The sequence below is a fragment of the Phyllobates terribilis genome, unplaced genomic scaffold (assembly GCF_046119375.1).
Source record: "Phyllobates terribilis strain yellow unplaced genomic scaffold, ASM4611937v1 Scaffold_2__4_contigs__length_985480577, whole genome shotgun sequence".
Taxonomy (NCBI): domain Eukaryota; kingdom Metazoa; phylum Chordata; class Amphibia; order Anura; family Dendrobatidae; genus Phyllobates; species Phyllobates terribilis.
The window spans coordinates 195,529,778-195,543,596 of record NW_027362762.1 but is presented as its reverse complement, the minus strand read 5'-3'; the positions used below and the strand labels follow the sequence as shown (position 1 = coordinate 195,543,596).

Below are 13,819 nucleotides of genomic sequence, written 5' to 3'. Positions count from 1 at the left end.
TAACACATGTGGAATTATATACTTAACAAAAAAGTGTGAAACAATTGAAAATATGTCTTATATTCTAGGTTCTTCAAAGTAGCCACCTTTTGCTTTGATGACTGCTTTGCACACTCGTGGCATTCTCTTGATGAGCTTCAAGAGGTAGTCACCGGAAATGGTTTTCACTTCACAGGTGTGCCCTGTCAGGTTTAATAAGTGGGATTTCTTGCCTTATAAATGGGGTTGGGACCATCAGTTGTGTTGTGCAGAAGTCAGGTGGATACACAGCTGATAGTCCTACTGAATAGAATGTTAGAATTTGTATTATGGCAAGAAAAAAGCAGCTAAGTAAAGAAAAATGAGTGGCCATCATTACTTTAAGAAATGAAGGTCAGTCAGTCCGAAAAATTGGGCAAATTTTGAAAGTGTCCCCAAGTGCAGTTGCAAAAACCATCAAGCGCTACAAAGAAACTGGCTCACATGAGGACCGCCCCGGGAAAGGAAGACCAAGAGTCACCTCTGCTTCTGAGGATAAGTTTATCCGAGTCACCAGCCTCAGAAATCGCAGGTTAACAGCAGCTCAGATTAGAGACCAGGTCAATGCCACACAGAGTTCTAGCAGCAGACACATCTCTACAACAACTGTTAAGAGGAGACTCTGTGCAGCAGGCCTTCATGGTAAAATAGCTGCTAGGAAACCACTGCTAAGGACAGGCAACAAGCAGAAGAGACAAGTTTGGGCTAAAGAACACAAGGAATTAGACCAGTGGAAATCTGTGCTTTGGTCTGATGAGTCCAAATTTGAGATCTTTGGTTCCAACCACCGTGTCTTTGTGCGACGCAGAAAAGGTGAACGGATGGACTCTACATGCCTGGTTCCCACCGTGAAGCATGGAGGAGGAGGTGTGATGGTGTGGGAGTGCTTTGCTGGTGACATTGTTGGGGATTTATTCAAAATTGAAGGCATACTGAACCAGCATGGCTACCACAGCATCTTGCAGCGGCATGCTATTCCTTCCGGTTTGCGTTTAGTTGGACCATCATTTATTTTTCAACAGGACAATGACCCCAAACACACCTCAAGGCTGTGTAAGGGCTATTTGACCAAGAAGGAGAGTGATGGGGTGCTACGCCAGATGACCTTGCCTCCACAGTCACCAGACCTGAACCCAATCGAGATGGTTTGGGGTGAGCTGGACCGCAGAGTGAAGGCAAAAGGGCCAACAAGTGCTAAGCATCTCTGGGAACTCCTTCAAGATTGTTGGAAGACCATTTCCGGTGACTACCTCTTGAAGCTCATCAAGAGAATGCCAAGAGTGTGCAAAGCAGTCATCAAAGCAAAAGGTGGTTACTTTGAAGAACCTAGAATATAAGACATATTTTCAGTTGTTTCACACTTTTTTGTTAAGTATATAATTCCACATGTGTTAATTCATAGTTTTGATGCCTTCAGTGTGAATGTACAATTTTCAAAGTCATGAAAATACAGAAAAATCTTTAAATGAGAAGGTGTGTCCAAACTTTTGGTCTGTACTGTATGTCAAGTTAAGACAACAGTTTTAAATATGATCTGATGATTTCCATCTATAACACAATATCTGCTGATACAAGTTATACACTTCAGGTAATATTACGTCTGTGTTTAGACCCTGAAAATTCTGGATTGTGAGAAGATTTCAGATGAATTCTGAGTTTGAGATGATTTTACTTGACTAACTGAAAATCTACATCTTCATCTAAAGACTGATTAGATAAAATTTACTATCAAATTAAAAAGTAGTTGATGATATTACCCAAAATATACTGCACTGCACTGTGAGGATTCTCCGATGCTGGGAGCGGTGGTCATGTGATCACAAGTATGCAATATGCATATTCCCGGCCACATGCTGACTAGACTGTTTCTGGCCTTGCTCAATACACTTGCATTGAGCAAGGCCGCATCCGTCTAGTCGGAATGTAGCCAGGAGTATGCATATCCTCGATGTGGTGAGGATTTACAAGTCTGCAGTCACATACAGTAGAGTGACTGCAGATTTGTAGTTTAAGACAAACAACCCCGATAATGATATGCAGATGATAAAAAAATGGAAGCAAAGTTTTCAAAACTACTCAATTTATTAAGTATGAGCTCTATTGCAAGAAATACACACATTTACACGCCTTGGCTGCTATCAATGAGGTTATTAATGGTTGCCTCAGAAATGTTCTGCCACTCGGAATGCACTTGGACATTGAAATCATCAAGATCTGCTGCTCACAGTTGGCACACAATGATGCCCCATATGTGCTCGATGGGAGACAAGACCGGAGACGCTGCAGGCCATAGCAGCACGTTTAGGCCATAAAGCCTGCTCAAAGTAGCAAACGCAACTTGCATGCTGGCGTTGTTTTGTTCAAAAATGGCTCTTTCATGTTCTCTCATGATGGCCTTTTCATGGAGTTGCTACAGCTATTATTGCATCCAAGACATTTTCCTCCTGAGCACAAAATAATTTTTCAAGCCGTGTGAACCCTTATTGTTCTTCTGATATCCAAGACATAAGCGGGACTCGTAGCGGAAGAGGATAGACCTCCTTTCCAACCTACATTGTCATCTTGGTCTGCAACATGATAGCCTTTGAAACGGGGATGTAAGATCAATTGAAGCCCTGTAGCTGGACGCTTGGCTCGTAGTCAAATGTTTTGCAAACGCCTTTCGATGGTTTGTTTGATGCCTTCTACTTGGTTTTATTACATCTAATCTCATTTGCAGTAAAGAATGGATCACTATGCGCCATTTTTTTAATCTGACATGACCACTTGGACAGCGCCATGAAGAAACGTTCACAAGGTAATATCACACTGGTCCTACTCCCAGTATTATGATTAATGGTAGCGGGAGTCCTTTAGTCTTCATTCTAGTTACACTAATAGCTCAGCATTAGATAGATTTGGTTGTGGCCCCAAAGGTACAATGATTTCTCTCAAGTGTCCAAGGGGCCATTTTTCAACACGATAACACCAGGTGGCATGTTCTTTGTGCTACTGTGAGTAGTCTGTGTGCCCTACACGTGCTACCATTGCCTACAGCGTCTCCGGACTTGTCTTTTATTGAGCACATCTGGGAGATGATTGGTCGCCAATTGCAAAGTGAGCTGCCAGCAGTGGATATTGATGATTTGCGTGCCCAAGTGTATTCAGCATGGCAGAACATTCCTCAGACAACCATTATTAACCTCACTGATAGCAGCCAAGGTGTCTAAGTGTATGTATGTGGTGTTCATACTCGATATTAATTAAATTGAGATGTTTTGAAAATGTTTTTTCATTTTTTCATCAATTGCATGTCATTAACATGCCCATCCTGTGATTTCCATGATTTTTCCTTCTTGGTGTTGTAATTTCAGTGTTGAGGAGAGTATATAATTCATTAATGTGGATTTATCAATGTACTTACACCAGTGTCTGGCATAACGAAGTTGAAACATTTGACATTTTATGGTATATTTATGAAACCCTCTACACACAACTATGTCATAAAACTGTGGGCTTCAGAGTGACTTATGTACGGTCATTGATCTGAAGCAGTTTATAGTGTGGGCTTTGTAGATGAATGTGGCACATAGTACATTGTCCAGGCACGTGCCATCATCATTTACAAATGCTTGGTTGTTCAGTTTGGCAAATTTGAAATTCATGCTCCAAAAAACAGGCCGTTAAAATGAAACAGTTACACATACATTACATTGATAATGCAGATATATCGTCCTTTATATATCATGATTTGCACTTTTGGCTGCTGATAGTCCTAGTATCTCATCAGTAAAAATGTAAACATCCTAAATGTTCACTTGCATAATAAGTAAAAAAAATTAAAGGAAATGTTAAAATAATGTCTAATTAGCTAGAATGAGCTGCAAACCTTAAAATGCAGCTCAGAAGAAGAGCAATTGCAGTCATTCATATGTATATAAATGTTTCTGGAGGTTCTCAGGACTAGAGATATGTGAGAAAAAGTAGTGATCCCGGGGGATGATATTTTTCTGAATTTCTTGCCAGTGGTATAACAATATTGTTAGTGTCTATCTTGGCCAAAATAGATGATCAAAGGCAGGAGCAGACACAGACAGAAGAGGGACTCTGTAAAAACAATATTTGGGCCCTTTGCAGTCCAATAGCTCATCATAATGCACAATTCCACCTTCTGTGGAGATGGATGGGGCTCCCTTACCCCTTGCGTCCATATACAGCTTCACTGGTTGCCCCAGTGATATGTCAACCCCTGATTAAAGGTACCTTTATAGTTCAAATGGAATATGTCAGCAAGTTTTTGTTGTGTAAACTGAGCAGCATGATGTAGGAAAAGAGACCCTGATTACAGCGATGTGTCACTTACTGGGCTGTGTGTTGTTTCAATAAAATCAGTGTTTCATCACCCGGAGATTATCATTTTAGGACTGTGTTGTCTTGTGCTATGTAGTCCTCCTGATCTATTATAACCCCGCCCCCATCACTGATTGGCAACTTTCTGCCTATTTACAGTGTACAGAGAAAGCTGCCAATCAGTGACGTGGGCGGAGTTATACAGAGCTCAGCATTCAGAGAACTGCTCGATCTGCAGCAGAGAAAACAGTGATTGATTATATCAAAATGGTAGCAAGCAGCCCAGTAAGTGATACATCACTAGAATCAGGGTCTCTACCCCTACATCGTGGTGCTCATAACGTAGCAAAAACCTGGTGACAGATCTGCTTTAAAAAAAACAAACCAAAAAACATTGTGATTTGAAGCTGCTTGCCAATGCGGTTTCACAAAAAAATTAACAATTTGTGGCCAAAATGCACACTACTGCTATGTGTATGGGCACCCTAGTAAAATAATATGTAGAATTCATCTATTACTGTAGACACAATAAATGTGGGTAAAATCTAGCTCAATTTCTCCATATTAACTCAATCACTCCATCTTTTGCTTTCTCCGTGTTTCCATCCTCCCCTGTCTGTCCCTCTCTCCTCTCCCCGCTCTCTTTGTCTATACAGACAGCAACTTTGTCCTTGGCAATGCTCAGCTGCCGCACTCCTACCCTGTGGTGTATTGCTCAGATGGGTTTTGTGAGTTGACTGGCTTTGCCCGTGCGGAGGTCATGCAGAGGTCCTGTGCTTGTACCTTTTTGTATGGCACAGATACCGGAGAACAGGTCAAGCAATGCATCCAAAAAGCCCTGAATGACAAGCAAGAGCTGAAGTCTGAGTTACTGCTTTACAGGAAAAATGGTGAGTGAATGGACCGGAATTAACTATGTAAACTATTACTACAGTAAATCAGAATACTTATCAGTATGCTATGTAAAAACTGGGTGTGAGTCAAACAAAGAGCTCTATACATTGGTATATTTGTTGTCTATCCATGTATCTATCTAGGACCAGAGTTGTGTTTGAAGTCTATTGGATGACTGTCCACTTCAATAACTAAGCCAGCCCCCTTCCCTCTAACAGCGGATGTATAGACAGAGAATGGGGCTTACCAATTCAATGAGGCTTTCATACCAATATCTCAGCAACAAAGATGTGAAATTTACAAAAATAAAATGAAAAAGATTTATTCTGCCCTGCAACCACTATTACATAATGTGTACAGTTCAACATGAAATTTTTGGTGAAAGGTCCTCTTTAATAACACTTTTTATATCTGGACAGTAGGGTTGCAACTAGTGTTGAGCAAGCACTAAAATGCTCGGGTGCTCGAAGCTCGGGCCAAGCTCGCCGTGATACTCGGGTGCTCGACCCGAGCAACGAGCCCAATGTTAGTCTATGGGAGACTCGAGCATTTTTGCGGTGGCACCCCCGGCAGTCTTTTAAAAGCCTAACAAGTGCCCGAAACGATAGTGACAGTGCTCAAATGACATGGGGACAGCATGGGCATCGCCCCAGCAAGCATTTCTGACCCCCAGGTCACTGCTGTCAACAACGTGGTCAGAGGTATTAAGCCACTTTTACGGGCTCACAATAAAACGTTCAAAAACGAAAGTGAAACTTTTTTCCTGTGAAATATGTTAAGGAACATCCTTTCCAGGGAAAAGACTTCTGTATAAGTTAAAATAAATGACCAAAAACAAAAATACTCCTCCACACCTTCGGCTATGTTCACAAGTAGCATTTTTTATGCGTTTTTGCACTTTTGTATTGCTTTCAACTATGACAAATGCATTCACCGGGAAATGTCATTTTAACATTTTACAACCTTATCTGGCCATGTGCTGTGTGACACATGCATAAAGTCCTGAAAACACATGGGAACAGCATGGGGAAGACCCCTTGAAGCATCTCTGACTCCCAGGTCACTGTCTAAAAGTGGGCCCATCATAAGTGATTCTTTCCGCATCAGAAGATGCAGACTTGCAACTATCCCCATGCAAGTTCTAGTCCCAGGGCAGTGTTCAGTTGTACCTCCCCTATTCCTTGCAATACAAGCGCAAGTATGCAGCCTGCCACCCACCCACCCCCAGGCTGCAATACCATACTGCTTGCTTGCTTGAACTTGAAATTAGTCCTTTTAGGCATGTGGAGGCGGAATCTGGCCACCACGTCATGGCTGTGTTGGCGGCCTGGAATCCATACTCAGTCCCCAGCCGCCCGGCGGCCGGGTGTCCATACTCGGTCCCCAGCCGCCCCGCGGCCGGGTGTCCACACACGGTCCCCAGCCGCCTGGGGGCAGCCGGGTGTCCATAAACGGTCCCCAGCCGCCTGGGGGCAGCCGGGTGTCCATAAACGGTCCCCAGCCGCCCCTATTTCTCCTTGGAACATCCCCCCACACACTTTTCTTAGCCCGGCCTGCTTTAGGCAGCATTGGACGAGCCCACCAGAGAACCAGACTCCTCCGGTGGGCCCTGACTTCTCCATCGGTGAAGTTGAGAGTGCCAAGGTGAGGAGCATGATGATGATGAGAGAAGTTAGCATCTGCTATGTTTTCTTTTAATGCAAGTGTAAGTGTGCAGCCTGCCACCCACCCACCCCCAGACTGCAATTCCATACTGCTAGCTTGCACTTGAAATGGGGCCTTTTAGTTTGGAGGAGGCCGAAGCTGGCCACTACCTCATGGCTGCTTCGGCAGCGAGGTATCCATACTCAGTCCCCAGCCGCCCCTATTTGTCCTGGTGTGCCTTATACATAAGATTAAGCGCGTATACCAAAACATTACCTGTGCCCTCCCCAGTGCATTTAGTGGGAAGGAGAGCCTATTCCGCTGTAGTGTGTGCATGCCAAACCCCTGTTCATGGTACATGCGAAGATGCCTCCCACCTTGCACCTGTCGTTGCAGACTTGCAACTATCCCCATTCAAGTCCTTGTCCCAGGGCAATGTTCAATTGTACCTCTCCCATTCCTTGCAATGCAAGCACAAGTATGCAGCCTGCCACCCACCCACCCCCAGGCTGCAATACCATACTGCTTGCTTGCTTGCACTTTAAATTGGGCCTTTTAGGCATGTGGAGGCGGAATCTGGCCACCCCGCCATGGCTGTGTCGGCGGCCTGGTATCCATACTCAGTCCCCAGCCGCCTGGTGGCCGGGTGTCCCCGCTTGCTCCCCAGCCTCCAGGGGGTGGCCGGGTGTCCATACTCGGTCCCCAGCCACCCCTATTTGTCCCGGTAACCTTTCCCACACTTTTCTTAGCCTGGCCTGCTTTAGGGCAGCATTGGCCGAGCCCACCGGACTATCAGACTCCTCTGGTGGGCCCTGGCTTCTCCATCAGGGGAGTTGAGAGTGCCAAGGTGAGGAGCATGATGAGGATGATAGAAGTTAGCATCTGCTTTGTTTTGTTGTAATGCAAGCGCATGTATGTAGTAGCGGCTAGGCCTGAGGTAGTCAGCGTTTTGGCGCATATCCTACCTCCTCCGAGGATTGCTGGATGTTTTCCTGCTACTATCCAAGTTCTATGACTCCCGTTAAAACAAAGCTTCAGGTGATAAATGATGGATGAGGTAGTGGCAAAGGAGAAAGAGCAGGAGGAACAGGGACCATTCACATCAATATCAGGCCAGTCAACCAGATATGTCTTGTAGGATATGTTTCAGTAACAAAAGGAGTGGTTCGGCTACACAGTTATAGGGCATACAGTGAGTGCAATGCCTACCAAAAATTTCGAGGCACTCCAATGCCCCTTGGAAATGACATGGAGGTCAGAGGGCGTTAACTAAACCTTTTTTTTCCATTTATAGCAACTGGGTCTCCTGTGCACTGTTGGCCTAAGCAGTTAATTGAAGGCTTTCCAAAAATTATGAGGAACTGCAATGCCCCTTACAAGAGCCATGTGTGGCACCCCAGGGGTCTGGTCACCACAGTAATAGAGATATTACATCGGAGAGCAAGTGGGAGGTTTCCTGGTCAGGATCCCTTAAACATGCAACATCCTCCTGCCCCAGTCCTGGGAGGAGAGAATTCTGCCCTTATAAACTGGATCTGGGGTGAGGTTGAGTGAGTCAGAGAACAGAGAACAGTCAGAGTCAGAGTGAGAGCAAGGGAAAGTAACAGCAAGGAGCTCTGTAGGAGCTAGGAGCTAAAGACCAGGGGCTGGAAGCTGAGCAGAGCTCGCCCTGGCAGAAGACAATAGGAACCGGACACAGGAGTCCGAGGCTGTGAGGACTTATATATCCAGCAGCAGAAACCAGCCGGCAGGGGATTTCAGGTCCTCTGGCCATAGAAGCCCGGAGGCTCAGTCACAAGCAAGGGACCAGCACCGCCGTCGTGGAGCGGAGGCTAACAGAAGGCCCCAAGTCATCAGCCATACGGGTGAGCACTACACGGTACACTCAGGGACGTGGGCTACTTCTACCCGCTTACAGCAATGTAGCCAGGAAGAGTGCAGACAGACGGGGAGGCCTACAACTCCACCTGGCCAGGGGAACTCCTGCTTGCTCACAGACTGACCAGGCCTCTTATGCTAGCCAGTACTCCCGGGAGGGTCTACCTTATAATCATCAGTAAAGACCCTGAACTGCACTGCAAAGACTCTGAGTCGTTCCTGCTGCGCTCGTGCACCATCACCCCCATTATCCACACTCACTGCCCTGAGGCTATACTCTTCCCGTGGGGAGTTATCCCATTCTCTGCTGCGCACACAACACCAGCCTCAGCGGTCTGCCTCGCAGCGGTGGTACTCCCTGACCGCAATCCACGGGTGGCGCAGTCGGACAATTAACCTCAAAACCTAAGAAAGACTGCCACTGGTTTGACCAGCCTGAGCCACGGGACCGGGTCACCGCCACGGAGACTACAGACCCCAGAGACCCGGCACCGGGTATCCCACACACGTGTACACACGGCCCAGGGGGCGCGTCACATGCAGTACAGCATATTACAAACATAAGTCCCATTATTGGGGAGTGGGTCTCCCATAGTATTTGCTTATGCCTTGCAAGCAAAAGCTGCCAAAAATTAGGACGGAGCAACTTGCAATGCCCCTTACAAGAGCCATGCAGTACAGCATATTACAAACATAAGTCCCATTATTGGGGAGTGGGTCTCCCATAGTATTTGCTTATGCCTTGCAAGCAAAAGCTGCCAAAAATTAGGAAGGAGCAACTTGCAATGCCCCTTACAAGAGCCATGCAGTACAGCATATTACAAACATAAGTCCCATTATTGGGGAGTGGGTCTCCCATAGTATTTGCTTATGCCTTGCAAGCAAAAGCTGCCAAAAATTAGGACGGAGCAACTTGCAATGCCCCTTACAAGAGCCATGCAGTACAGCATATTACAAACATAAGTCCCATTATTGGGGAGTGGGTGTCCCATAGTATTTGCTTATGCCTTGCAAGCAAAAGCTGCCAAAAATTAGGATGGAGCAACTTGCAATGCCCCTTACAAGAGCCATGCAGTACAGCATATTACAAACATAAGTCCCATTATTGGGGAGTGGGTGTCCCATAGTATTTGCTTATGCTTTCCAAGCAAAAGCTGCCAAAAATTAGGACGGAGCAACTTGCAATGCCCCTTACAAGAGCCATGCAGTACAGCATATTACAAACATAAGTCCCATTATTGGGGAGTGGGTGTCCCATAGTATTTGCTTATGCCTTGCAAGCAAAAGCTGCCAAAAATTAGGACGGAGCAACTTGCAATGCTGGCACCCTGGTGGTATAGTGGTGGTGGAGGCTGAGGATAAGGAGAAGATAAAATAGCCGAAACGAGGAAGCGTATACCCATGTGTGGGTGTGAAGCGGTGCATGTGAATACACCTCCCAAAATAACACAGTGGATTTGACTTTATGTTACTCTGCTGTCATTTGGTGGTGATGAGAAGTCTGGCCCAATCCAGCCCTTGTTCATTTTGATAAGGGTCAGCTTGTCAGCATTGTCAGTTGACAGGCGAGTGCGCTTATCAGTTATAATTCCCCCAGCGGCACTAAAAACACGCTCCGATAACACGCTAGCGGCAGGGCAGGCCAGGACCTCCAAGGAGTACAGAGCGAGTTCATTCCAAGTGTCCAGCTTGGATACCCAATAATTAAAAGGCACAGAGGAATCACGGAGGACGCTGGTACGGTCGGCAAGGTACTCCCTCACCATCTTTTGAAACTTTCCACTCCTTGTGAGAGTACCCCGCGCCTCAGGGCCTGTAAGCTGGGCGGGTGTCAGAAAACTGTCCCAGAACGTTGACAGTGTTCCCCTGCCTCTGCTGGATTGGAGTTGCATCTCTCTCGCCTGTACGCCTTGGTTGGGCAACGAACTGTGACCTCTGCCGCTAGCGTGTTCAGATGGGAATTTTTTTAAGAGTTCTGCAGCAAGGGCCTTCTGGTATTGCCCCATTTTTGTAGACCTCTCCACCTCAGGAATAAGAGACTGAAAGTTCTCCTTGTAGCGGGGGTCTAAAAGTGTCATCAACCAGTAATGACAACGCGAGGGTCACGGTTAAGGCAGCGTAACATAAAGTCAGCCATGCGTGCCAGACTGGTAACGGGCAAGATTTCCGTGTCCTCACCAAGATGACGACTGACCATGCTCTCCTCCTCCTCTTCCTCCTCCCCCCTGTCCTCAGGCCACCCACGCTGAACCAACGGTATGACACTTGTACAGGTACTACCGTCTACAACGCATGATAGCAGCTCCTGTTCTTCCTCCTCCTCCTCCTCCTCCGCTCACTCATTGTCCCCCAATGCACGTTGGGATGAGATGAGGCTGGGCTGTGTGTAATCGCCCGCTACGGCTTCTTGATCCATCTCATCATACTCTGGCTGCAATGCCTCCTCTTTAATTCTCTGCAGAGAGCGTTGCAAAAGACTGACAAGTGGGATGCTGACACTAATGATGGCGTCATCGCCACTCACCATCTTGGTGGCCTCCTCAAAGTTTGTCAGGATGGTACATATGTCAGACATCCAGGTCCACTCCTGAGGTCTTATGTGTGGAGTCTGACCTGAATATCGATGGCCTTGTTGCAGCTGGTACTCCACAACTGCTCTCTTCTGCTCACAAATCCTTTGCAACATGTGGAGGGTAGAGTTCCAATGTGTGGGGACATCACACACCAGTCGGTGTGCCGGAAGCTGCAAACGCTGCTGCAACACAGCAAGGGCGGCGGAAGCTGTAGCCGACTTGCGAAAATGAGCTGACAGGCGGCATACTTTCACGAGCAGATCTGGCAACTCGGGGTACGATTTAAGAAACTGCTGAACCACGAGGTTAAGCACATGAGCCAGGCATGGTACGTGTGTGATCTCACCTCGCCTCAGAGCCGCCACCAGGTTACGGCCATTGTCACACACGACCATGCCGGGATGTAGGTTCAGCGGTCTCAGCCACAGATCTGCCTGCTCTTTCACAGCTGTCCACAACTCACAAGCAGTGTGAGGTTTATCACCTAAGCTTATTAGTTTCAGCACAGCCTGTTGCCGCTTGGCGGAGGCAGTACTGCAATGCTTCCAGCTTATAACTGATGTGGTGATATCTGAGATGGAGGCTGAACATGAGGAGGAGGAGGAGGAGGATGCGCAGGAGCTGTACACTGTGGGGGCAACTCTGACTGACATAGGGCCCGCAATCCTCGGTGTGGGGAGGATGTGTTCCGTCCCAAGGTCCGACTGGGTTCCGGCTTCCACTATGTTTACCCAGTGTGCCGTCAGAGAGGTGTACCGTCCCTGGCCACAAGCACTTGTCCACGTGTCCTTTGTCAGGTGGACTCTCCCAGTAACTGCGTTGTTGAGGGCACGGCAGATGCTTTGGGACACGTGCTTGTGTAGTGCGGGGATGGCACACCGGGCAAAATAGTGTCGGCTGGGGACCGAGTACCGAGGGACGGCCACCGCCATAAGATTGCGGAAGGATTCCGTCTCCACCAGCCTAAAAGGCAGCATTTCCAACGCAAGCAGTCGTGAAATGTGCGAATTTAGGACTGTGGCCTGTGGGGCGTTAGCTGCGAATTTCCGCTTTCGTTCAAAGGTCTGGGATATGGACAATTGAACGCTGCGGTGGGACGTGAACGTGGACGTTGATGCTTTTTCTTGAGAAACTGCCATAACAAGTGAAGACTAAGAGGAGGGGGCATCTTTACATGCAGTATGGACAGGTGATTGCCTTGCGCACACAACAGGGGGTTCTATTGCACGCACAACAGTGGAAGAAGCAGTGGTGACACCCGCTGACACTGGTCGTGGACCCTGGGTTTCGCCCCACAAAGTCGGGTGCTTTGCTGCCATGTGCCTGATCATGCTGGTGGTGGTCAGGCTGGTAGTTTTGTCACCCCTGCTGATGCTGGCATGGCAGGTGGAACATATGGCCTTTTTGGGGTTATCAGCAGAGTCTTTAAAAAAATTCCAGACTCTGGAAGACCTACCGCTTGTACTGGCAACGTCCCTCGTGTTGGTGTTACGGGGAACGGTTGCCTGCCTTCTGTCTGCGGCCACCACACTGCTTCTTCCTGCCTGTTGGGGTACTCTGCCTCCCTCCCCCTGTGTGCTGCTGGCCTCACTCTGCATGTCCTTCTTCCACGTTGGGTCAGTTACTAGATCATCCACCACCTCCTCCTCTTCCACTTGCGCACCACGATCCTCCTCCTCACTTCCTGGCAATTGTGTCTCGTCATCGTCCACCTCTTGTGACAGATTGCCAACGTCGACTTCCTGTGACCGTGGCTGTTCAAATATTTGGGCATCGCAACATGGGATCTCCTCTTCCACCACTTCAAGCGTATCAGGCGAGGGGCCCAAATATGGAAATGGACCAGTGAACAGCTCTTCAGAGTGTCCAAGTGTGGGATCACTTGCTGTCTGACGACACTCGGCATGGTGGGAGGAAGGAGCATCAGGGTGAGGAGGAGTATGCGGTCGAGACTCACGGCTACTAAGAGTTGACCGTGTGGAAGACAGACCGTAGGGGGTGGTGCCCAGGTAACTGGAAGTATTATCTGCTATCCAATTAATAACCTGTTCACACTGATCAGTTCTCAATACTGGTGTTGTTCTGTGCTTCCCTAGTAATTCGGTCAAGAAGTGGGAGCGAGAAGATGTGGCTGTTGGTTGTGGCACATTTTCACCTTGGCCACGGCCCCGTCCTCTGCACGAACCATCACCAGAACATCCACTTCCACGTCCCTTGCCACGCGCCTTGCCCATTGTAAATGAAGTAAAATAGCTTACACTTGCACTATCAATGGAAAAAGGGTAATAAAGAGTAGATTAGAACCGTGGAAGAGGAAAACCACAGTTATTGTTTACTGGGGTATACCACACTTTTTTAAATAGAGATATTTGCGGTTGAACAGTGAGCGACACACTCAAACTGCATTTTTTTAGATACCAAAGGCCCAAAACTGGATAGTACAGCGATTTGACCCGTGGAACTGCGAAACCACACTGGGATGT

General features: G+C 47.4%; 1 protein-coding gene across 2 annotated transcripts in view; it reads left to right on the top strand.

The window, feature by feature from the left end:
• Positions 1-13,819, top strand: part of KCNH3 (potassium voltage-gated channel subfamily H member 3) — a 159,225-nt gene that overhangs the window by 46,385 nt on the left and 99,021 nt on the right. For both annotated transcript variants that reach the window (XM_073663768.1, XM_073663767.1), the window contains exon 3: positions 5,004-5,237. In XM_073663768.1, the coding sequence (XP_073519869.1) occupies positions 5,004-5,237 (234 nt within the window). The remainder of the gene's footprint in view (positions 1-5,003; positions 5,238-13,819) is intronic.